This window comes from Garra rufa, chromosome 18 (assembly GCF_049309525.1).
Source record: "Garra rufa chromosome 18, GarRuf1.0, whole genome shotgun sequence".
Taxonomy (NCBI): Eukaryota; Metazoa; Chordata; class Actinopteri; order Cypriniformes; family Cyprinidae; genus Garra; species Garra rufa.
Genome location: NC_133378.1, coordinates 10,324,408 through 10,347,724, shown reverse-complemented (window position 1 = coordinate 10,347,724; position 23,317 = coordinate 10,324,408). Strand labels below are relative to the sequence as shown.

The following is a 23,317-nucleotide window of genomic DNA, read 5'->3' as shown; positions in this document are numbered from 1 at the left end:
AGAGTTTCGTGCTCAAGTTCGCAAAGACCGAGACAGCAGAAAGTGCATCCTGTTTACGTTCATTATTTTACAAAAGCACGTTTTGTTGTTATTGTGAGCGCACACAAATGCTGTATTTGAGGTCGATGAATAATAGGCAGGCGTTTGGATGTCCCACCCCATGTATTACCACATAGACCGTTAATGACCTGTCGATTTTTTTTCTGCGACTAAGCGACTAATAAAATTTTGGTCGACCAAGCCTCTTCTTGTTGATGGTTAGTCATCTATAAGGGGGCAGCCCTATAAATCTGCATACAAATTTGCATTCTGGCTCCTTTTGTACCTTTTGAAAGAATAATCTGAATAATTTTTGGTTTGACTGTGGACCACAATGCAATATGAGGGTTAAAAAGACACAGAAAGACTCAGAACTATTCAAGTTTGCAGCGGTTCACTTAAGTAGTTAATAAATTCTCCAAAATGTTATGTGGCGGGAGGAGCAAACGACAGACACAGTGGGTGTGGCGTCAGGCCTCGGAGAGGCTTTTATTAAACAGAAAATGAAAGAAAAGTGTCCAAATAAAAGGGGGATCTGGTGTCCTCGAGTGCTGGGGTTTTGTGAAGGATGGGCAGTGTCCGATAGGGAAGGGTCCAGGTAAGGGGCGGAGTCCGGCGGCCGCACGCGCTCCTTGCGCTGGACCGGGGTGCTAGGGGAGGCGGCATCTCTTGCGGCTTCGTCCCTCTCGAGCTGTCCGGTACTTCCAGCGGGGAATACGGCCTGGCATCCTGGCCCGTCGGCCGTCTCTGGTGCGGTCTTCAACCGGACCGCGGGTCCGGCAGCTCGTCCTCTTGGCGGCGCGGGATTCCCTCTAAACCCCTTCCTGGACCCGCGAGGACACCAGCGTGCATGCACGGGGGAGAGACCGGTCTCCTGAGGAGAGGCGCGCTCGGCATTTAAACAGCGGCGGTGATGAGGCTTCATTCCATTCAGGTGCCCTCATCACACGCCGCCAGCTCGAGCCAATTTCTCGCCCCTCCTCTCCCCTACACACCCACTCCCGTCGGGAGCCTGGAGAAGGGCGGCGAATAAGGGACGGGGTGGTGCTGATAATTAGGGGAGGGGGCAGCCGACTCGTCACAGTTATATTTGCAAATATTTTTGCTTCAGATCAACTGACTGATGACTTTGCCCATTATGTTTTAATTCTAAAACTTCTCAAATGAAGTTCATCTTCTATTAAGAAATGAGCTGTAGACCAGGCCACCAAAAAAGCCTGCAGTCACTGTGTGACTCTATTGGAACCTCCTTATCAGACGCTGTAGCGTTTGAGTGAAAAGCACAAAAATAAAACCGGGGTACTTTTGCAGAAGTGAAAAAGGATAGAAGATCTTGTGATAAACAGGGGGATGACAGACTGAAAAAACATGATGCAACAGGGGAAACACATTGATTCTTACCAAACATATGGGACTGGTTTTCAGCTTTGTCCATTGTATCTGACAGAGAAAAAAAAAACCCACACACACACACACACACACACACACACACACACACACACACACACACACACACACACTTAAATAACAATGAATTTGTTTAAATATATATGTGATAAATTCTTAATAATTCCTCAAGGTTCTCTCATCTAACCCGTATAGCAGCTTTGTTGCAGTAGACGCGGGTGACGGCCAGCCAGGTGGGCAGATCCAGCATGTTCTGCAGGACCTCCTCATCCAGCTCCAGGTTGGACAGCTGCCCCTCTCCCTTCAGCGTACTCAGGTTGATCTTATCCGGGGAGAGGTTCTTAGTGAACCTACACAAGACGAATAAGCATTTTTTGGTTAGACAGTTTGTGAGTTAAGTATTTAAAAGCTTACTTGACACCCTGAAGATTTTGTACGTTTGCCCACTGACAAAGAAATGATTAGTCTATAAATTTTAATGGTAGGTTTATTTGAACAGTGAGAGACAGAATAACAACAAAAAAGCGCATTTCAAAAAAGTTAAATTGATTTGCATTTTAATGAGTGAAATAAGTATTTGATCCCCTATCAATCAGAAAGATTTCTGGCTCCCAGATGTCTTTTATACAGGTGACAAATTGAGATTAGGAGCGGTCTCTTAAAGGGAGTGCTCCTAATCTCAGCTTGTTACCTGCCCTGGTGAAAAAAAAAAACAGCTAAAACCAGCCTAGGCTGGTTGGCTGGTTTTAGCTGGTCAACCAGCCTGGTTTTAGCTGGTCATAGCTGGTCGGCAGGCTGGTTTTAGAGGGGTTTTGGCCATTTTTCCAGCCTGGCCAGGCTGGGAGACCAGCTAAAACCAGCTACTTCCAGTTTAAACCAGCTAATACCAGCCAACCAGCCTAGGCTGGTTTTAGCTGTTTTTTTCAGCAGGGTGTATAAAAGACACCTGTCCACAGAAGCAATCAATCAATCAGATTCCAAACTCTCCACCATGGCCAAGACCAAAGAGCTGTCCAAGGATGTCAGGGACAAGATTGTAGACCTACACAAGGCTGGAATGGGCTACAAGACCATCGGCAAGCAACTTGGTGAAAAGGTGACAACAGTTGGTGTCATTATTCGCAAATGGAATATCTCACCTCCATGCAAGATCTCACCTTGTGGAGTTTCAATGATCATGAGAACGGTGAGGAACATGAGAACTACACTGGAGAATCTAGTCAATGATCTCAGGGCAGCTGGGACCATAACCATAATGACCAAAAAAAACAAAAAAAAACAATTGGTAACACACTACGCCGTCAAGGACTGAAATCCTGCAGTGCCCACAAGGTCCCCCTGCTCAAGAAAACACATGTACAGGCCCGTCTGAAGTTTGCCAATAAATATCTGAATGATTCAGAGGAGAACTGGGTGAAAGTGTTGTGGTCAGATGAGACCAAAATCAAGCTCTTTGGCAACAACTCGACTCACCATGTCTGGAGGAGGAGGAATGTTGCCTATGATCCCAAGAATACCATTCTGAGCCAAATCTTGAGAACCTCTCTCCCTCAGCCAGGGCACTAAAAAAAAATGGGTCGTGGATGGGTATTCCAGCATGACAATGACCCAAAACACACGGCCAAGGCAACAAAAGAGTGGCTCAAGAAGAAGCACATTAAGGTCCTGGAGTGGCCTAGCCAGTCTCCAGACCTTAATCCCATTAAAAAAAATCTGTGGAGGGAGCTGAAGGTTCAAGTTGGCAAACATCGGCCTCCAAACCTTAATGACTTGGACAGGATCTGCAAAGAGGAGTGGGACAAAATCCCTCCTGAAATGTGTGCAAACCTGGTGGCCAACTACAAGAAACGTCTGACCTCTGTGATTGCCAACAAGGGTTTTGCCACCAAGTACTAAATCACGTTTTGCGAAGGGGTCAAATACTTATTTCACTCAGTAAAATGCAAATCAATTTATAACTTTTTTTGAAATGCACCGTATTGTTCAAATAAACATAACATTAAAATTATAGACTGATAATTTCTTTGTCAGTGGGCAAAACGTACAAAATCAGCAGGAGATCGAATAACTTTTTCCCTCACTGTATTAGAGTTTAACTTTTTTTAAATATAATAAATATCAGTTGCACAACATGACATTTTACAAAACTCAAACTTTTAGGTCAATGAAGCATATAAATGTCACATTTCTTAAATCTTGGTTTCTGTGTCATTTCCTTCTTGGTCATTTTTGACGTTGCTGTATTTTTTAGGTAATAAGGTCTGAGCTGAAACCGCCATCACAAAGACAGTCATTGACTAACAGCGGGTAATAAGATTACACCAGGCCTGCAGTAAGACTGCTTTAAGCCCACTGGAGTGTTTCTAACCCCTGCCCTCAAAACCTGCTGGGATCACAAACACAAGCACACAGAGCACATCTAATATTCACTGTACAGTGCCATGGCCCGCCTGCCTTGACACTTCATAAGATAAAATCAGCACATTCACGATAAATGCAGAGCTCAGAGTGGCCGCTTCAAACGACTGAAGGGTTTCATAAATTTGAATGGGAAATCTCCATCTGTTCAAAGACTTCAAAGATTAACCCAGCCTTCAGAAGACAGATGAGAGGGAAACCACTGCCATACAGTATTACCATGTTTCAATAAGCTGCACTACATGACTGTGATACTCGACATATTTTCCAAGTTAGACTGAAAAAAGTGCTAATAAGAATTTTTGGCACTGGCAGAAAACCAGTGGTCATTGTAGAGTAAAGAGCAGTGTGAACATTCTTCAAAGCATTTCCTTTTGTGTTTTACTGAAATAAATAAATAAACAGGATTATGTTAATGTTTTTCTTCTGAGAAAGAAAGAATGTGAAACAGGTTATTTTAGTTGACTAATGGCAAATTTACACTGCAAAGGCGGCATTTAGGTGTCTTTGAACAGACTGTTTAATGCTGTTCAGAGATGGCATGAATGCATTTACACATACAAATGCAACTGTATGGCTTGGTGTTGAAGTGGGTCAGACAGACTTGACTTAGTTTTGTTTTTAAGCAGGATTATGTCTTTACATAGAATTTTGAGAGGCACAGAGCAGCCTTAAAAGGGCTAAGATACAGTTGCAGAATCTGCAAAATGTTAATTATTTGACCAAAATAAGAGGGTGCTGACCTGAAAAAGACATTTCACATGAAAGATGTTTAAATATCGTCCACAAGAGAAAACAATAGTTGATTTTATAAAAATGACCCTGTTCAAAAGTTTACATACACTTGATTCTTAATACTGCGTTGTTACCTGAATGATCCACAGCTGTTTTTTTTTTTGTTTTTGTTTTGTTTGTTTAGTTATAGTTGTTCATGAGTCTCTTGTTTGTCCTGAACAGTTAAACTGCCGCTTTACTTCAGAAAATCCTTCAGGTTCCACAACTTCTTTGTTTTTTCATTTTTGTGTATTTGAACCCTTTTTCAACCATGACTGTATGATTTTGAGATCCATCTTCTCACCCTGAGGACAACTGAGGGACTCGTATGCAACTATTACAGAAGGTTGAAACACTCACTGATGCTCTGATGGTGAAAACTTTTGAACAGAATGAAGATAGAAGACAAAATAAGTTAAATTTGCTCTGATCTTTAAATTCAAAAAGTTTTCACCCCCGGATCATAATGCATCATGTTTCCTTCTGGAGCATCAGTAAGCGTTTGAACCTTCGGTAATAGTCGAGTCTCTCTGTTGTCCTCAGTGTGAAAAGATGGATCTCAAAATCATACAGTCATTGTTGGAAAGGGTTCAAATTAGGGGTGGGCATAGATTAATTTTTTTAATCTAGATTAATCTAGATTAAATTTTGAAATTAATCTAGATTAATCTAGATTAAAATGGCTAATTTGAATTCTGCTGAAGGCATTCAGAATATGTGTGCTACCCAAATAATGACTAAAAGTAAGTCTTTGAGAATTGATCATAAAGCTCATAAAGCTGTTCTATGATAATTTGTTGATGAAAATAAATTGTTCAATTAGATGTACTTGTGTTTACTAACTAACTAACAATGAAATTATTTTTTCTACCTATAGATTGTGTTTTTTTAACGTCAACACCTACCCAGCCCATTACATGTTACACCGTACTTTTATTTTGACAGGTTGCCGTGAAGTTTCTGTGTATACAGTATGATATGATGCTAGTTTTCTCAAATGAAACGGTAAAAGTGACACTCACAGCAGTTTGGGCGATTGAGTTTATTTGTTCATGTGAGATGAAAATGCCAAAAATTACCGGGAGCGTCACGTGTGTTTCAGTATGCGTGTAGTAGAAGCTCGTCTCCGCCATGCATACATACAGCTAGGCAAACGGAACATATCGGATTCATATTAAAACGGTTTTTTTGCATTTCAGTTTTCACATACACTAGTCCATATCGCGATTTGAATTAAGTGACAGACCAACATTTGATTTATGAATCCAAAAAACGACGAATTTACGTGGCATTTCGCTATAGTAGATTCGGTTTTTATGAATGGAGGACGACGCGATCCTGTCTGTGTTTTGGCGGAGGAGACTTAAACGCGCGACCATATTCTACAGTCTTCGGTATACATCCGCGTTAAACTATCAAGGTGAAAGTCATCATAGCTTGCGTAGTTTAGACCCAGCTCCCAACCAAAATTTGAGAATAGATTAACGGCGATATTTTTTTTATCGCACGATAAGAGTCTCACGTTAACGCAGCACGTTAACGCCGATAACGGCCCACCACTAGTTCAAATACACAAAATTGCTCAAAAAGGATCCTAAAAGATTTTTCTGAAGAACAGCAAGCAGTTTAACTGTTCAACTATTATTTTCTCTTGTGGACTGTAAACATCTTTATGCAAAATCTTATTCGGGTCAGTACTAAATAAACAATGCCACGCATTTTGTATGATCAATAATGAAAACTGTAAACTGTAAAATTATAACCAATTCAAAACATTACTAAAATTGTCAATGATACTACAATAACATGATACAAAAATGAAATAAAATGGGGGAAGACCATATAAATGCAGTGGAAGAGGTTGTAGAAAACGATGAAAGGCTTTTCTTCTCACAGTTGACAGTGCTGTGAGAACAAAGAGGACTTTGGGACAAACAACAGACTGGTGTCTGGAAACTCGGCATCTCCTTCTGTCTCCTGAGAGTGATGCAGCCAGGTGTGCTGGGGAGTGTGTGTTTATCTCACTCTTTGCCTTTCTCTTTCTCTATTCTTCTGAGAGGGTTAGACACTTGAAAAGTCGGGCTGTGTGATAGAGTAAAATACAAAATACATTCTTAAAAATAAAGGTGCTTTAAAAGGTTCTTCACAGCGATGCCATAGAAGAACCATATTTGGTTCCACAAAGAACCTTTTAGTCAAAGGTTCTTTAAAGAACCATCTCTTTCTTACCTTTTTAGAATCTGAAGAACCTTCTTTTGCCACAAAGAACCTTTTGTGAAACAGAAAGGTTCTTTAGATGTTAAAGGTTCTTTATGGAACCATTTAGACAAAAAGGTTCTTCTACGGCATCGTGAAGCACCTTCTTTTTTTTCAACAGTGTACAACCTTTTTTCATCCTTTTTAAAATACTCGTAAAACATATGTACATATATAAACATATGTATGCTCATCGTATTTATAAGAGTATTAGTTCTGAAATAAAGGGATAGCTGACCCAAAAATAAAACATTCTATTGTGTTTCACAGAAGTCAGTCAGTCATACACAGATATTTAGAATGTCATGCGGATGAGTAAATTATTAAACAATTTTTACATATCCCTATAAATGATTATATCTTTCAGTCCCAGGAACTGAACTGCAACTGAAATGCAACTACAGTAAAACAAAAAGGAATACATACTAAACGAACACAAGGAAAAATGAAATTTCCTCTTCTTTACTTATATGCACTTAAAAAAAAAACATTACATTGCATTACATGTTTTTAAAAGAAGTCTTATTCTGCGCACCAAGCCTGCATTTATTTGATCAAAAATACAGTATAAACAGAAATATAGTAAAATATTATTACATTTTTTATTTGAATATATTGTAAAATGTAATTTATTTCTGTGATCAAATCTGAATTTTCAGCATCATTACATCATCATCATATCGTCACATGATCCTTCATAAATAATTATTTTATTGCTGATTTGCTGCTCAAGAAACTTTTTTTATTATTATCATCAATGCTGAAAACAGTTGTGCCGATTAATATTTTGTGTATTTTTTGTTGATTAGTTGATGAATAGAAAGTTTAAGCATTTATTTGATATGCACTACAAGTCAAAAGTTTTTGAACAGTAAGATTTTTAATGTTCTTAAAGAAGTCTTCTCTGTATCAAAAAAAAAAAAAAAATACAGGCTTAGTGAGCAAAGTACAGCAAAAACAGTAAAATTGATATTTTTACCATTAAAAAAAAACTGTTTTCCATTTATATTTTAAAATGTCATTTATTCCTGTGATTTCCAAACTGAATTTTTAGCATCATTATCCCAGTGACATGATCCTTCAGAAATCATTCTAATATTCTGATTTGCATTTATTATTATTAGTCAAATTTAATAAAAAAATTAAAAAAAAAACCATCATATTAGAATGATTTCTAAAGGAACATTTGACTGTAATGATGCTAAAAATTCAGGTTTGATCACAGGAATAAATTACATTTTAAAATATATTCAAATAGAAAACTGTCGTTTTAAATAGTAAAAACATTTCTCAATTGTACTGTTTTTGCTGTGCTTTGAATCAAATAAACGCAGACTTGCTGAGCAGAAGAGACTTCTTTAAAAAACATTAAAATCTTACCGTTCAAAAACTTTTGACTGGTAGTGTAGAAATCTTTTGGACCATTAAAAATGTCAGTTTTCATCAATTTAATGCATCTTTGCTTAATAAAAGATTTCATTTTGGCCATTAAATGCATACTGAACCAAAACTTTTGAAGTGTAGTGTAAGTTTTTAACATGAAAATACTACAAAAATTCCATTTTCAGAGATGACGCAAACAATAATCAATCAATAAATCTAAGTTTTAAAAAGATCCAATGGAACAAATATTAAAGCAAATCAAAGATGCTATTAAAACATCTGTTTATTAACATTTTCTACATTGCTCATGAGCTGAAAATCACTAAACTAATCGAATCTCTACTCTAATGACACACTTGATTTCTCAATGTCGATTCCACTCATCAGCTCATTAGTAGAGACTCCAAGACCAGAAACAGATGAGGGAAACATCCAAAATGCATCGCTTTCAAAATGTCTACTGCGTGCCTCCACACCATATAACGAAATTTAACGGCCAATAAAAGTTCTTGTAAAACATCACGCCATTCATAATGTTTAATTTTATATGGCCAGCAAAATCATCTTGAATATTTTATATATCACCTAGTCCTACTTCAGAGTATAATAATACACCCACTAAAACCCACACACTTGAATGGATAAGAGCACTGGATCACGTCTATCTGGTCACACCATCATTATACATTCCTCTTTTCTTACGCTCCTGTAGTTCCTCTGTCCCACAGACCTTAACAAACAGTGTGAAAACTAAACATGTCAGGCTGACGACCGCAGACCAGACTCTCTCGGTAATGTGAGTTCAGCGTTGTGTGAAGAGACCATCACGCAAGTCCAGCTTAGCAATGCTTCCTTTCCAGAAATGCAAACTTAATGACAAAAAAGCCTATTCTTATAAAAGGACAGCGGTGTAAAGCCTTGGGGTGAAATAGTTAAAAACCTCTGGAAATGGTTTGATGAGTGCAATTTTCCTTTTTTCATTTCCTACTAGGCCGGACACATTAAAGGGCTTGTCTTTTTTTAATAGCCAATAGCCTTTAGTTTATGACACAATCATGAATCACGATTTTCTGGTAGGTTTACAGGTGGTACTGTAGGAGGGATGTTCTCATTCTGGAGAGATTTGATTAGACAATAATTTACATACGCCCCAAGTGCAAGATGAGTCATTCATATTTTTATTTTATTTTTTGGAGGAGTAAGTACAGTGAGGAAAAAAAATCATTAGCTGGTTTTGAACATTTGCACACTGACAAGGAAATGATCAGTCTATAATTTTAATGGCAGGTTTATTTGAACAGTGAGATAAATGAGTATTTGAGCCCCTATCAATCAGCAAGATTTCTGGCTCCCAGGTGTCTTTTATAAAGGTAACGAGCTGAGATTAGGAGCACTCTCTTAAAGGGAGTGCTCCTAATCTCAGCTTGTTACCTGTATAAAAGACACCTGTCCACAGAAGCAATCAATCAATCAGATTCCAAACTCTCCACCATGGCCAAGACCAAAGAGCTCATCCAAGGATGTCTGGGACAAGATTGTAGACCTACACAAGGCTGGAATGGGCTACAAGATCATCGCCAAGCAGGTCTGGGGCTCCCATCCCACGGTCTGGAGTTTTAATGATCCTCGTGGAGTTTCAATGATCATGAGAACGGTGAGGAATCAGCCCAGAACTACAGGGGAGGATCTTGTCAATGATCTCAAGGCAGCTGGGACCATAGTCACCAAGAAAACAATTGGTAACACACTACACCGTGAAGGACTGAAATCCTGCAGCACCCGCAAGGTCCCCCTGCTCATGTACAGACCCATCTGAAGTTTGCGAATGAAGATCTGAATGATTCAGAGGAGAACTGAGTGAAAGTGTGGTCAGATGAGACCAAAGTTGAGCTCTTTGGCATCAACTCAATTTGCCATGTTTGGAGGAGGAGGAATGCTGCCTATGACCCTAAGAACACCATCCCCACCGTCAAACATGGAGGTGGAAACATGATGTTTTGGGGTTGTTTGTCTGCCAAGAAGACAGGACAGCTGCACCGCATCAAAGGGACGATGGACATTAATGTCAAATCTTGGGTGAGAACCCCCTTCCCTCAGCCAGGGCAATGTAAATGGATCATGGATGGATATTCCAGCATGACAATGAGCCGAAACACACGGCCAAGGCAACAAAGGAGTGGCTCAAGAGGAAGCACATTAAGGTCCTGGAGTGGCCTAGCCAGTCTCCAGACCTTAATCCCATAGAAAATCTGTGGAGGGAGCTGAAGGTTTGAGTTGCCAAACGCCAGCCTCGAAACCTTAATGACTTGGAGAGGAGTGGGACAAAATCCCTCCTGAGACGTGTGCAAACCTGGTGGCCAACTACAAGAAACGTCTGACCTCTGTGATTCCCAACAAGGGTTTTGCCACCTGAGAAATGCATTTCTCAAGATTGTTCTTCTGTCTCTCACTGTTAAATTAAACCTACCATTAAAATTATAGACTGATCATTTCTTTGTCAGTGGACAAATGTACAAAATCAGCAGGGGATCACATTCCTTCCCCTCACTCTAGCTGCTTAAATGTAAGGCCTGCAAAGCAAGGCCTCAATGCTGACCGACATGGATTAAAAGCCACAACACTTTACTTTTGAGTGTAGTCACTATACAGCCTGATAGCAGAAGGTTGCTGGTTCAATCCCCAGACGGAGTGAGCCACGAGCTATCATATGACTAAAGCACTTAACCCCAAGTTACTCCAGCAGCATTGTCCTGGATATATCCGTATCACTTAGCAGATGAAGCAGCAGCTTAATCTGCTTCAGTAGTCTTGGCAGTTCAGTCCCACTCACAAACTGACTAAACTATAATGTGAGTTAAAATAAATAAATAAAATTATATTCTAGTCTCTATCCTCTCGAATTAGGACATCATTATGGTCCGGGGGGGGGGGGGGGGGGGGGGTGTTCCATAAACCAGGTTTACCAAATAAATCAGGCTTATTTCAGTTATTCTGACTTATTGCCACTTGATTTGGCTCAAAATAAGTCAGACTAACTGAAATAAGCCTGACTTATTTGGTAAACTTGGTTTATGGAACCTCCCCCAGGTCAAATAGACATTCATTTAAAAAATATAAAAAGGACAAAAACAAATCACACTTGGGAAAATCTAAAAATCTAAAACAAAATCAGGCGAAACAGTAAAGTTTATTATTATTACTTCTCACACAAACTGATCTATATTTATATTATTTTGTTGTTATTTTAAGGGGTTGGTCCTCATCAACCTTACACAGTATTTATGACCATTTAAAAATTGAATAAGTCAGATTAACTATTAATATGGCTTCTTCAATGGAAATGTATCCAGCTTCAATGTAAGACTTTGGGTGAGACTTCCGGTTCATTCAGTAAACGGCAAAACTCTTTGCACTACAAACCAGTGTGTTCATAATTAAGACAACACATTAAAATAACATGGTATTTTCAATTTTCAATATCAAGCAACAAAACCAGCTGCTTTGTACAGCTAAAAATAGCTAGACATGGATGAGACCGGAAGCAAGACCCATAACATTTACAAACGGCTGCCCACTCTTACAGGAAAAATAAGGTGGATTAGATTTTACAGCTGTTTTATTGGCTTCCAGACAAAAATCATAAGTTTAATGACTTATGATCAAAAAGTCACCATGCATAAAACACCTCTCCCTTATTTGAGTCAATTATGTTTGTAGCACAAAAGTTGTGTGAAGAAGTACCTGTTTAAAACAATGTGTGTAACTGCATTTCTAGGCCTCAAAGCTAAGCAACATGCATCAAAAGCCACAAAACTTCACTTTTAAGAGACAGAGGTCTGTTACAACCTTTAAATCTTAGTATGACCACTAGTAATAGTAAGGTTTGCCTTAGTAAACACTACTAAGGAGAAGGTCCGGGAGTGTCTGTGTTTGTGTCAACAGGCATTGCAACATGACGGCTATCTGACAGTGAATGGAGAAGAGGCTGCTCTGAATGAGAGAGAGCTGGAAGAGCTTCAGCGTGACTAAGAACAGCAGGAACTAGCATGTGTTTTAACACCCACAGAGAGCCTGCTGGGTAATCAGAGCCAAAACACTGGAGTACAAGGACTTACTGCAGGGCGGCCTTTTCTACTGAGTTATTTTTTATCTCGATTCCAGTATATCATCATTATAGCAGATTTGTATTCAAACAAAGTGACTCGAGTTAATTTAGTAGAGAGACAAAACCATTGGAGTAATCTGTGATTAAGTGAATTAAAAAAGAAGTTTGCCCATTTTCAACCAGCTTTGCATTATTATAATATCAGTAGTATATGTAAGTGAACAAAGTCTTGTGAAAACCACAGATGTTACTTTATACTTTTGTATCTCCGGTGGATTTTGAGTGTTCAAGGGTTACTTTTTTTTGCAAAATTCTCTATTTATGTACCAACTATTTACACAAACAACATTAAAAAGACAGCCAGTTATTATAATACAGAGTTACGGAATCATTCAGCCAAGATTTCATTAGACCAAATCTGTTTCAGGATAACTTTTCCTCTAAAAGTGAATCAGGGGAAAGGGCTTTTGGTTCAGCCAAACCTTAGAGACTGTAATTATTTCTTAGCAAATGCTTTTGTCTTTACTGCATCACATCTTACAACACATATATTACAGGTAAAGTTCAACCAAATTAGGGTTACTATTATTAACAAAATCTAAACTATTTTTTTAAATGTTACTTGAAACTTAAAATCTTAACAAAAAAATAAATAAAATCTTGCAGTACTTAAATAACTAAAATTGAAATAAAAATAGACATATTTAAAATAAAAATAAAATACAAAAAATTGACTCAAACTTTAGAATTAAAATGCGAAAGGAAAATATAAAAATAACTATTCAAAATTTTCATAAAAAATGGTAACACTTTACAATAAGGTGTCATTTGTTAACAGTAGATAAGTTAATGAACTTAAAGACTTAAAAATAAATACACACAATATATATATTTTTAAATTATACCTTAAATAACTAAAACGTTTTTTGCAAGTTTAACTTGCAGTATTAAAATAGCTAAAATTGAAATAAAAATACATATTTAAAATAAAAAAATACTACAAAAATGACTCAAACTTTAAAATTAAAACGAGAGGAAAATTATATTCAAAATATTAATTTAAAATATTAAAAAACAGTAACACTTTACAATAAAGTGTCATTTGTTAACGTTAGATAAAGTGTTAACTAATCTTAATGAATTTAAAGACTTAAATAACTTTGAAAAAATCGACAAGGTTTTTTGCAAGTTTAACTTAATTTAAAATAAAAGTACTAAAATAAATTAAATTTAAATAAAAATACAGACATTAAAATTAAATGAAATACTACAAAAATTCACTCAAACTTTAGAATTAAAATGAGAAAGGAATATATAAAAATAATTGTAAAAAATAGTAAAAAATATTAATGAAAAACAGTAACACTTTTCAATAAGGTTTTATTTGGTAATATTAGTTCATGTATTCATTATGTTAATGAATTGAAAAAAATTTAAAATATAATTTTTTTAAATTATATACCTTAAATAACTAAGAAAAAAATACTTTTTTCCTTTTCATTTAGTTTAACTTGCAGTACTAAAATAAATAAAATTGAAGTAAAAATACAGACTTATTTAAAATAACAAATAATAAAATAATACTACACAAAATTGTCTCAAACTTTAGGATTAAAATGAGAAAGGAATATATACAAATAACTGTTGAGAAAATTTCTTACAAAATGTAAAAATATATATTTTTTATATTATACCTTAAATAACTTATATTACTAAAATTTAAATAAATTACATATTTTAAAAAAGAGAATTAAAATGAAAAAGGATAACTATTCAAAAAATAAATATAAACATTAATAAAAATGCTAACAGTTTACAAAAAGGTGTCATTTGTTAACATTAGTTAATGTATCAACTAACATTATTGTACAAAAAAAACATTAAAAATTAAACTTTTTTAATAAAAAAAATAAAAAAGGACTCAAACTTTAGAATTAAAATGATTAATAAAAAACCCATAATACTTTACAAAAATCATTGTCATTTGTTAACATTAATGTATCAACTAACATTGTTGTACTAAAAAAAATTAGAAATTTAACTTTTTTAAATAAAAAAATAAAAAAGGACTCAAACTTTAGAATTAAAATGATTAATAAAAAACCCATAATACTTTACAAAAAGGTGTCATTTGTTAACATTAGTTAATGTATCAACTAACATTATTGTACAAAAAAAACATTAAAAATTAAACTTTTTTAATAAAAAAAATAAAAAAGGACTCAAACTTTAGAATTAAAATGATTAATAAAAAACCCATAATACTTTACAAAAATCATTGTCATTTGTTAACATTAATGTATCAACTAACATTGTTGTACTAAAAAAAATTAGAAATTTAACTTTTTTTAATAAAAAAATAAATAAAAAAGGACTCAAACTTTAGAATTAAAATTATTAATAAAAAACGATAATACTTTACAAAAAGGTGTCATTTGTTAACATTAGTTAATGTATTATCTAACAAACGAACAATGAACAATACATGTTTTACTCCATTTACTAATTTTTGTTAATATTAGTTAATAAAAATAACTGTTTATTGTTTGTTCATGTTAGATCACAGTGCATTAACTAATGTTAACAAACAACTTAGTAAATGCTGAAATTAAAATTAACTAAGCATGCTTTATTGTTAACAAAAGTATTGTTCATTCTTAATTCGTGTTAACTAATAAAGTTAATTCATGTTATGGACAATTAATGAACCTTATTGTGAAGTGTTACCAATAAAAACTATAATACAGCACATCAACGATACTAAATCAACACTGAACAAAATATTACATATTTCTGGATCTAGATCTTTCGATAGGCAACACTTTTGTCATCACCAATCATGAAACCTAAGGAAAACAACTCGAATTGAATTGGTAGGAGTACTTGATGAATAATGTCCCAGAATGTCCAAAATCTTGACAAAAATCACTAAATGTGTTTAGTTGGTGATTTCATTGATCAGCCTTGCCAGATTCAAACCTACAACCTTTCGATTACCAGCCCATAACTGAGTAAATAAGCACATTTTAAAGACAAACAGTTAATATCTCTGTTGAATACCCTTTTATTTCTAGTTCATCTACTTATAGTATAACAACTAAAACACTGATTAGGAGTTTCCCAAGTAACACCTAAAGAGCAAAGGCAGGTTTAAGCTGGCAGTACTGTGTCACAGGCCCAGTGTTTGTGTGTGTAAGCAGGTGACTTGTGTGTTATTCCAGCAGTGATGCTGCAGTCTATTAGCCTGTCGGCTAACTGACCTTAAATGTACATTCATATTATCTCAGATAATCAAGCACAGGTCCTGGTACACACTTAGTACATGTGTATAACGGGCTGTGTGTTTGTTTATTAGCGGAGTCCCGTGATAACAGACATTCAGTCAGTCATCTGAGGCGAACACTGACACTGATGAATCAAAACATGACACTTCAGCCGCATCTTACCTGGACAGATGCTTCAGGATCTGCTTTTTAATGATTCCGGCCATCCCGACAGACTAGCTACCTCTCCAGCATCTTCAGAAATCTTTCGCTGACACACACACTCTCTCACACACACAAACACAAACACACACTCACACGCCGCTCACGACTCGCTGCTGCTCCTGCTGTTGTTGCCCGTAACAAGTGCAGCGCCGCCTAGCGACTGCCAATCAGAACCACCGCACCGACTGCGTGTCAAATTAAAAGACCTCAGTAGAAAAGTGAGAGAGACTCGACTGTACACATATAAACAAATAAAAAATAGTGCTGGTCATCTAAACTGAAATAAAAAATTGTGTACATACTATATATGTTTGTGTGCTATATATATAAGGACTCGATTGTACCCATATACACAAATAAACAATTAATCGCATCCCAAAAAAAAATGTGTACATACTATATGTGTGTGTATGTAGTATATATAGGGACTCGATTGTACCCATATAGTGCTGGGCAACGATTAATCGCGATTAATCACATCCATAATTTAAAAAAAAAAAATGTGTGCATACTATACTATACTATATATATATAGGGACTCGATTGTACCCATATAGTGCTGGGCAACGATTAATCGCGATTAATCACATCCATAATTTAAAAAAAAAAATGTGTGCATACTATACTATACTATATATATATATAGGGACTCGATTGTACACATATAAACATATACACAAATAAAAAAATAGTGCTGGGCAACGATTAATCGCTTCCAAAAAAAATAAAATAAAAATGTGTACATACTATATGTGACCCTGGACCACAAAACCAGTCAAATTTTACAAAACTGAGATGTATACATCATATGAAAGCTCAATAAATAAGCTTTCTATTAATGTATGGTTTGTATGGTTTGAAAAACTTTTATTAATGAAATGTAGTGCAGTAAAAGTATGACATTATGCTTTGGACGAAGAAAAAAGACAAAGAAAAACACTAATAAACTACAGATACTTTTTAAATGTACTTAATATGAATAAATATGAGTAAAATTACAGAATATAGCCTCAACCACTAGAGGGCCTCAAAAACTTCTCATTTCAACTTTCTAAACAAACATTAAAATAAGCTAAAAGAACTCAAACCAAAATATTTCTAATTTTAATTCACCCCCTTAGCGTCTTTTTTTTTTTCTTTTGCGGAATTATAAAAGCGTGATTTATAGACCTTATCTACATATATATATACTATATACATAAATTAATAAAATCGTATAACTTCTTGGGTACTTACGTTATATTAATATCTTAAAGTCAGTATATGAATAGTTAAGCTAAAAAAATCAAGTAGAAATTGGGAGTATTTGCATCGGAGACGTCAATAACCGGAGCTTAACATGGTTTATAATAAAGCATTTCAAAATCATGTTTACTTAAAAAGATTTACCAAGAACCTCCAGATAATGTTATATATAGTGTTATTTCAACATACCGTAGTTTAAAGTACACAACATATAATGTAATTAGACCAAACCTAACAAATAACAAAAGAAAACCAGATAAATCCAGCTATTTTACAACCTCCCTCAAGGTCTATCAAGAAAAACATCAGTGTAGATAAAGGCTAACGTTAATTACATTGTTCAAAACATTATCTTAAAATAAAAAAGACAATGTATAGCGTATACATATAGCTTATGTAGTTATACTTGAATGACATATTTCAGGTAAATATATTTAAGCTAATATTTATTTTATTATTCAGAGTTCGTTTATTTGTTTTAATTTATCTTGAAAAGTCAAACGGCTTTTATTTTGAAATATTGGATTTCGAAAGGAAGTAAATAGTAAATTCTGGCTTCACGTTTCCTGATTTGACATAAATACGCTCTGATGGATTCTAGCGTTCAGTTCTCACTGTTATTTTCTGTTAGATGAGTGTATGTTGATTTACTGTTTATAAACTGATACAGGAGGTATGTTCCGTACGCATGTCTGTTGTGTGTTCAAGAAGCACATTTGAATTTGTAGAAATGGAGATGATAAATCTAGTGCTTTCAATTTAAACAAATAGATGCGAGCCTCATAACGAGCTAAACAACAAGTACAATGTCAATGGATAAAATCGGAAACGTTGAGATTTACGTTGGTCTGTTACTGTACTGTCAGGCCGAGTTTAATCATGATTGATTATGATTATTAATTGTTGTGGTGGAGATTATTTGATTTGCGTCTTACTGTGTTGTCAGCCTGACACTTATTATGATTTATGATATTTGTTATGATTAGGCACAAACCAGAAGACATCATTAGAGAACAATTACATTGCATCACATCACTATAAAAGCATGTTTACAAGGAATCAGAAAATAGAGTTTGAGTTGAGTTTATTCAGACTGTGTTCTTCTGCTTTTGTGGCAGGCATCTGAAGAACCCACAATGCCTTATTTTGGCTCGGAGGAGACGGTAAAAGAGCTCAAGCGAGCTCTGTCCAATCCAAATGTTCAAGCGGACCGCCTCCGGTACAAAAACTACATCACCAAGGTCATTAGGTGTGTGAAGAGATCTTGTTTTTTTGTTGAAGAAATGACAAAGCAAATAGTTTAGCCTAAAATTAAAATGATTATCTGCTCACCCTCATATTATCCCGTCAAAACAGAAACGCAGATATTTCGCATCATGTTCAAACTGCTTTATTCCATACATTGAAAGTGAATGGCGACTGGAGTTGTCAAGCACCAGAAGAACTAATAAGCACCAAAAAATCATGGGAAACCTGGAAATATCCTATGCACTTTTAATATCTGTTATTAAAATTTTATTTTCCAGACCTAAAATCGTTATTGAAATTAATAAAATGGAAAAAAATGTAATATTGCTTAAAGGAACATTCCACTTTTTTTGGAAATAGGCTCATTCTCCAACTCCCCCCGAGTTAATAAGTTGAGTTTTACCGTTTTGAAATCCATTGAATCCTATTAGACCAATAGCATCGCGTTCAAAAATGACCAACGAGTTTCGATATTTGTCCTATTTAAAACTTGACTCTTCCGCAGTTATATTGTGTACTAATACCGGCGAAAAATGTAAAGCTGCGATTTTCTAGGCCGATAATATTAGGAACTATACTTCCATTCCGGCGTAATAGTCAAGGAAGTTTGCTGCCGTAATATGGCCGAAGCAGGCGCAGTAATATTACGCAGCGCCTGAAATTAGTTCCCAGCTAGGTTAGCATTTGCACATGTGCTGCGTGACTACGCCAGAATGGGAGTGTAGTTCCTAATCTTATCAGCCTAGAAAATCACAGCTTTACATTTTCCGCCAGTCTTAGTACACGATGTAACTACAGAAGAGTCAAGTTTTAAATAGGACAAATATCGAAACTCGTTGGTCATTTTTGAACGCGATGCTATTGGTCTAATAGGATTCAATGATCTATGCTAAGCTATGCTAAAAGTGATATCGCCAGAACAGGAGAACGGCTGAATGGATTTCAAAACGGTAAAACTCAACTTATTAACTCGGAGGGAGTTTGAGAATGAGCCTATTTCCAAAAAAAAAGTGTTGTGTTCGTTTAACGTGTAGAATATAAATTGTATGCGAGACACAGTAATGTTTGAGTCAACTGAAGTCTTCAGTTGAAATGATTCTCAAATCAGTTTGAATGATTCACTGTTGTTTGTTTCTTTGTAGGTATATGACACAGGGTCTGGATGTCTCAGCTTTATTTATGGACATGGTGAAAGCCAGTGCTACAGTTGATATTGTTCAGAAGAAGTTGGTGTATCTGTACATGTGCACCTATGCCAGCGACAAGCCTGACCTGGCGCTGCTGGCCATCAACACGCTTCGTAAGGACTGCGCTGATCCCAATCCTATGGTGCGAGGGTTGGCCCTGAGAAACATGTGCAACTTCAGGTTTGTGTGTTGTTTTTGTCTCTCTAATCTAGACCCACAATATCATAGGTCAAGTCGAGCTTTATTGTCATTCCTCTACATGTGTGGACACACAGTGGAACGAAATGTTGTGTCTTGAAGGACCACGGTGCTACATAAATAAACAAATATAACCATACAGTACTAGATGCATAATATCTGTGCATGCTATTGAGCAAAGGATGTGATATGCAATATGATTTGTGGTGCATTCACAAGTAAAAACATTTGTTAAGTTCTTGTGACATGAAGTGTTTATGAGAAAGTGTCTCATGCATTTAGAGTTGTGTTTCTACAGGTGGTTTGTCCAGCCCACTCACCTGTGTGATGTTTTTCCTTTTGACACAGAGTGCTTATAAGAAAGTGTCCAGTGCATATTATGGATACACCAAATGTTTGGCAACTGAATTTATTCGGCTGAATAAGTGAAAAGGCAGAATAAATTATACAGAACATTGATGTGACACAATCAAATAGAGGTGCACACTAATGCAGCATACATGTCGGCAGTGTGGAAGCATGTAAAACTGTCTGAGAAAGATGCAAAATGTTGTCTGATACACAAACAAATTGTATTTAGTCTGACAGCGCTGAAACAGCGTAATGAGAATCATTCATAAATCCATCAGCAGAGGTCTTCATGTGGGTTTCCACCAAAATAAAAGTCAACTTTCAGAAATGTTAGTATTGTAATTTTACTGTTGTTCTGTAAAATAAAATAAAGTAAAAAAAATAGTGATAACAATCATTACAACAGCTCTATTAATACATTTATTCCAACATTCTCCTTTGCTCAGCAAGGCTGCATTCATTTGTACATTAAAAACACATGTCTGATTCAAGAAGTGGGTCTTAAAAATGGCCAAACAATATTATTTTGCTAACTTAATAATTTTAAGTTAAATTGTGCTTTGTTGGTAGGCTATAATGTCTACTAGAATGTTAAAAATGTTATTAATATTTCTAAATTGTTTTGTAATCGATTTTTTTTTTCTTTTTTTTTTTGAAAAGCAAGACAAAACAAATACTGGCTGTTTAATTTATGCAATGGTAAAATAAAAGTCTGGGGGGAAAAGTTGTTGATCAGTCTTGCAGAGCGGGCTCTAATGCTCTGGTACCATCTTCCTGATGGCAAGAGCTGGAAAACACTGTGGAAGGGATGTGTGGGGTCCTTCACGATGCTGGTGGCTTTACTAGAGCATCATGCAAAGGAAATGTCCAGAATGGAGAGGAGAGGGGCACCAATGATCTTTGCAGCTGTGTTCACTGTCCGTTGTAGGGTTACAATACCAGACTGTGGTGCAGCTGGTCAGCACGCTCTCAGTGGTGGTGAGGATAGGTGGAAGGAGACTTGCTCTTTTAAGTCGGCGTAGGAGGTGGAGCCGCTGTTGCACCTTCTTGGAGAGTGATGTTGGTGGTCCAGGTGAGGTCTTGATGTGCACCCCTAGGAATTTAGTTCTGCTGACTCTCTGCACAGTCGAGCTGTCGATGGTCAGTGGAGGTTGGTCAACAGAGTTTATCCTGAAGTCCATCACAACCTCCTTGGTCTTACTCACATTGAGGCACAGGTGGTTTGCACCACACCATTCAACCAGTTGTGCTACCTCCTCTCTGAAGTGCATTTCATCGTTGTTGCTCATGAGACCTACCACCGTTGTGTCATCAGCGAACTTGATGATGTGGTTGGAGCTGAACTTGGCAGTGCATTCGTGGGTCAGCAGCGCGAAGAGCAGCGGGCTGAGAACTGCCCTGCGGGGCACCTGTGCTCAGTGTGGTAGTGCTGGAGGTTATGCAGCCAACACAGACTAACTGAGGTCTTCCAGTTAGAAAGTCCAAGATCCAATTACAGAGGGAGGTGTTAAGGCCCAACAGGTTTAGTTTAGTAATGAGCTGTTGTGGGATTATTGTGTTGAATGACTTTTGACAGCAAAGTAAAGCAACCACCCAGGAGAACCTACCCATTGCCTAGCAACTATTAGCAACCTTAGCTATCACCACTATCTTCACAACACCCTAACAATCAATGCCCTAGCGACTACCTATCATTTACAGTAACCTACAGTAAGGGGAAAAATGATTTGATCCCCTGTTTATTTTGTACGTTCACCAACTGACAAAGAAATGATCAGTCTATAATTTCAATTGTATGTTTATTTGAACAGTGTGAGACAGAAAAACAACAAAAAATACGCATTTAAAAAAAATATGAATAGATTTGCATTTTAATGAGTGAAACAAGTATTTGACCCCTTCGCAAAACATGACTTGGCAAAACCCTTTTTGGCGATCACAGAGATTAGACATTTCTTGTAGTTGGCCACCAGATTTGCCCACATTTCAGGAGGGATTTTGTCCCACTCCTCTTTGCAGATCCTGTCCAAGTCATTAAGGTTTGGAGGCTGACATATGGCGACTCGAACCTTCAGCTCCCTCCGCAGATTTTCTATGGAATTAAAGTCTGGAGAGGAGACTGGCTAGGCCACTCCAGGACCTTAATGGACTTCTTCTTGAGCCACTCCTTTGTTGCCTTGGCCATGCGTTTCAGGTCATTGTCGTGCTGGAAAACCCATCTACGACCCATTTTCAATGGTTATTTCTTTCTTTTATTTAAATAGCACTATATAAGTACAACACGGTTGCTCAAAGTGCTTTACAAGGTAAAGAAAATAACACATCAACATAATAAAACCAAATAGCATTAAACTAAAAACAATCCTAAGACATCAACCATTTAAAATGCCATAGAGAATAGGTGAAGTTTTAATTTGGATCTAAAAGTAGCCGAAGTTGGTGCCTTTCAAATAGCTATTGGCAACTTATTCCACAGATATTGTCCGATCATCGCAAAGGCACGATCACCCTTAAACTTAGATCTAGTTCTGGGCACTGTTAAGTAGGGCTGCACGATTTTGAGAAAAAACCTAATTGCGGTTTTTCTGACAAATATTGTGATTGCGATGCGATTTTCGATTTTTGCGTTCGGTACTTTTAAGTGCATAAAACTAAAATTATGAATAAAATATGTTGTTACTTTTACGACACAGAGGGTTAAATAAACTAGAGGTCGACCAATATTGTTTTTTACAGATACCGATAGATAGGTTGGACCACACTGGCCGATACCGATTAATTGACCGATAGTTTTTGAAAATGGATACTGAAAGGCAACTAAAATAGTGCTCTACTAGTTTTTAAAAAGTACTAAACCATACTTTGTAAATGAATAAAATATTAATATTAATTATATATTGATCATTAAAGTTATTTCATAGTTCATTAACGTTAACAAAATAAACTTCAAAATTTAACAATATATCAGTAAATGTTGAAATTAACACACTCTAACAAGGAACAACACTTCTATTCTACAGCTTTCATCAATCTTAGTTGATGTTACAAATGGGCTCATTGTAAAGGGGTGGGAATCTTTACATTTTAACGATATGTAAAATTGCAGTTTCTATGCTTTTTGTTTATATTTGGAATCTCTCTATGTCAGTACTGCCATCTTAAAATTAAGATTCAATTTAATTAGATTTTATATTAAATTTATTTTGTGCAGAATTTAC

General features: G+C 36.2%; 2 protein-coding genes across 2 annotated transcripts in view; one reads left to right on the top strand and one right to left on the bottom strand.

The window, feature by feature from the left end:
- The window catches only part of bltp3a (bridge-like lipid transfer protein family member 3A), a 49,337-nt gene extending 33,465 nt beyond the window's left edge, over positions 1 to 15,872 (bottom strand). The window contains exons 1-3 of the mRNA XM_073823663.1: positions 15,829 to 15,872; positions 1,634 to 1,796; positions 1,441 to 1,479 (exon numbers count right to left, since the gene is read on the bottom strand). Coding sequence (XP_073679764.1) covers positions 1,441 to 1,479; positions 1,634 to 1,796; positions 15,829 to 15,872 — 246 coding nt within the window. The remainder of the gene's footprint in view (positions 1 to 1,440; positions 1,480 to 1,633; positions 1,797 to 15,828) is intronic.
- A 1,808-nt stretch (positions 15,873 to 17,680) lies between these two features.
- Positions 17,681 to 23,317, top strand: part of ap4b1 (adaptor related protein complex 4 subunit beta 1) — a 23,344-nt gene continuing 17,707 nt past the window's right edge. The window contains exons 1-3 of the mRNA XM_073823662.1: positions 17,681 to 17,788; positions 18,234 to 18,364; positions 19,506 to 19,730. Coding sequence (XP_073679763.1) covers positions 18,252 to 18,364; positions 19,506 to 19,730 — 338 coding nt within the window. The 5' untranslated portion in view covers positions 17,681 to 17,788; positions 18,234 to 18,251. The remainder of the gene's footprint in view (positions 17,789 to 18,233; positions 18,365 to 19,505; positions 19,731 to 23,317) is intronic.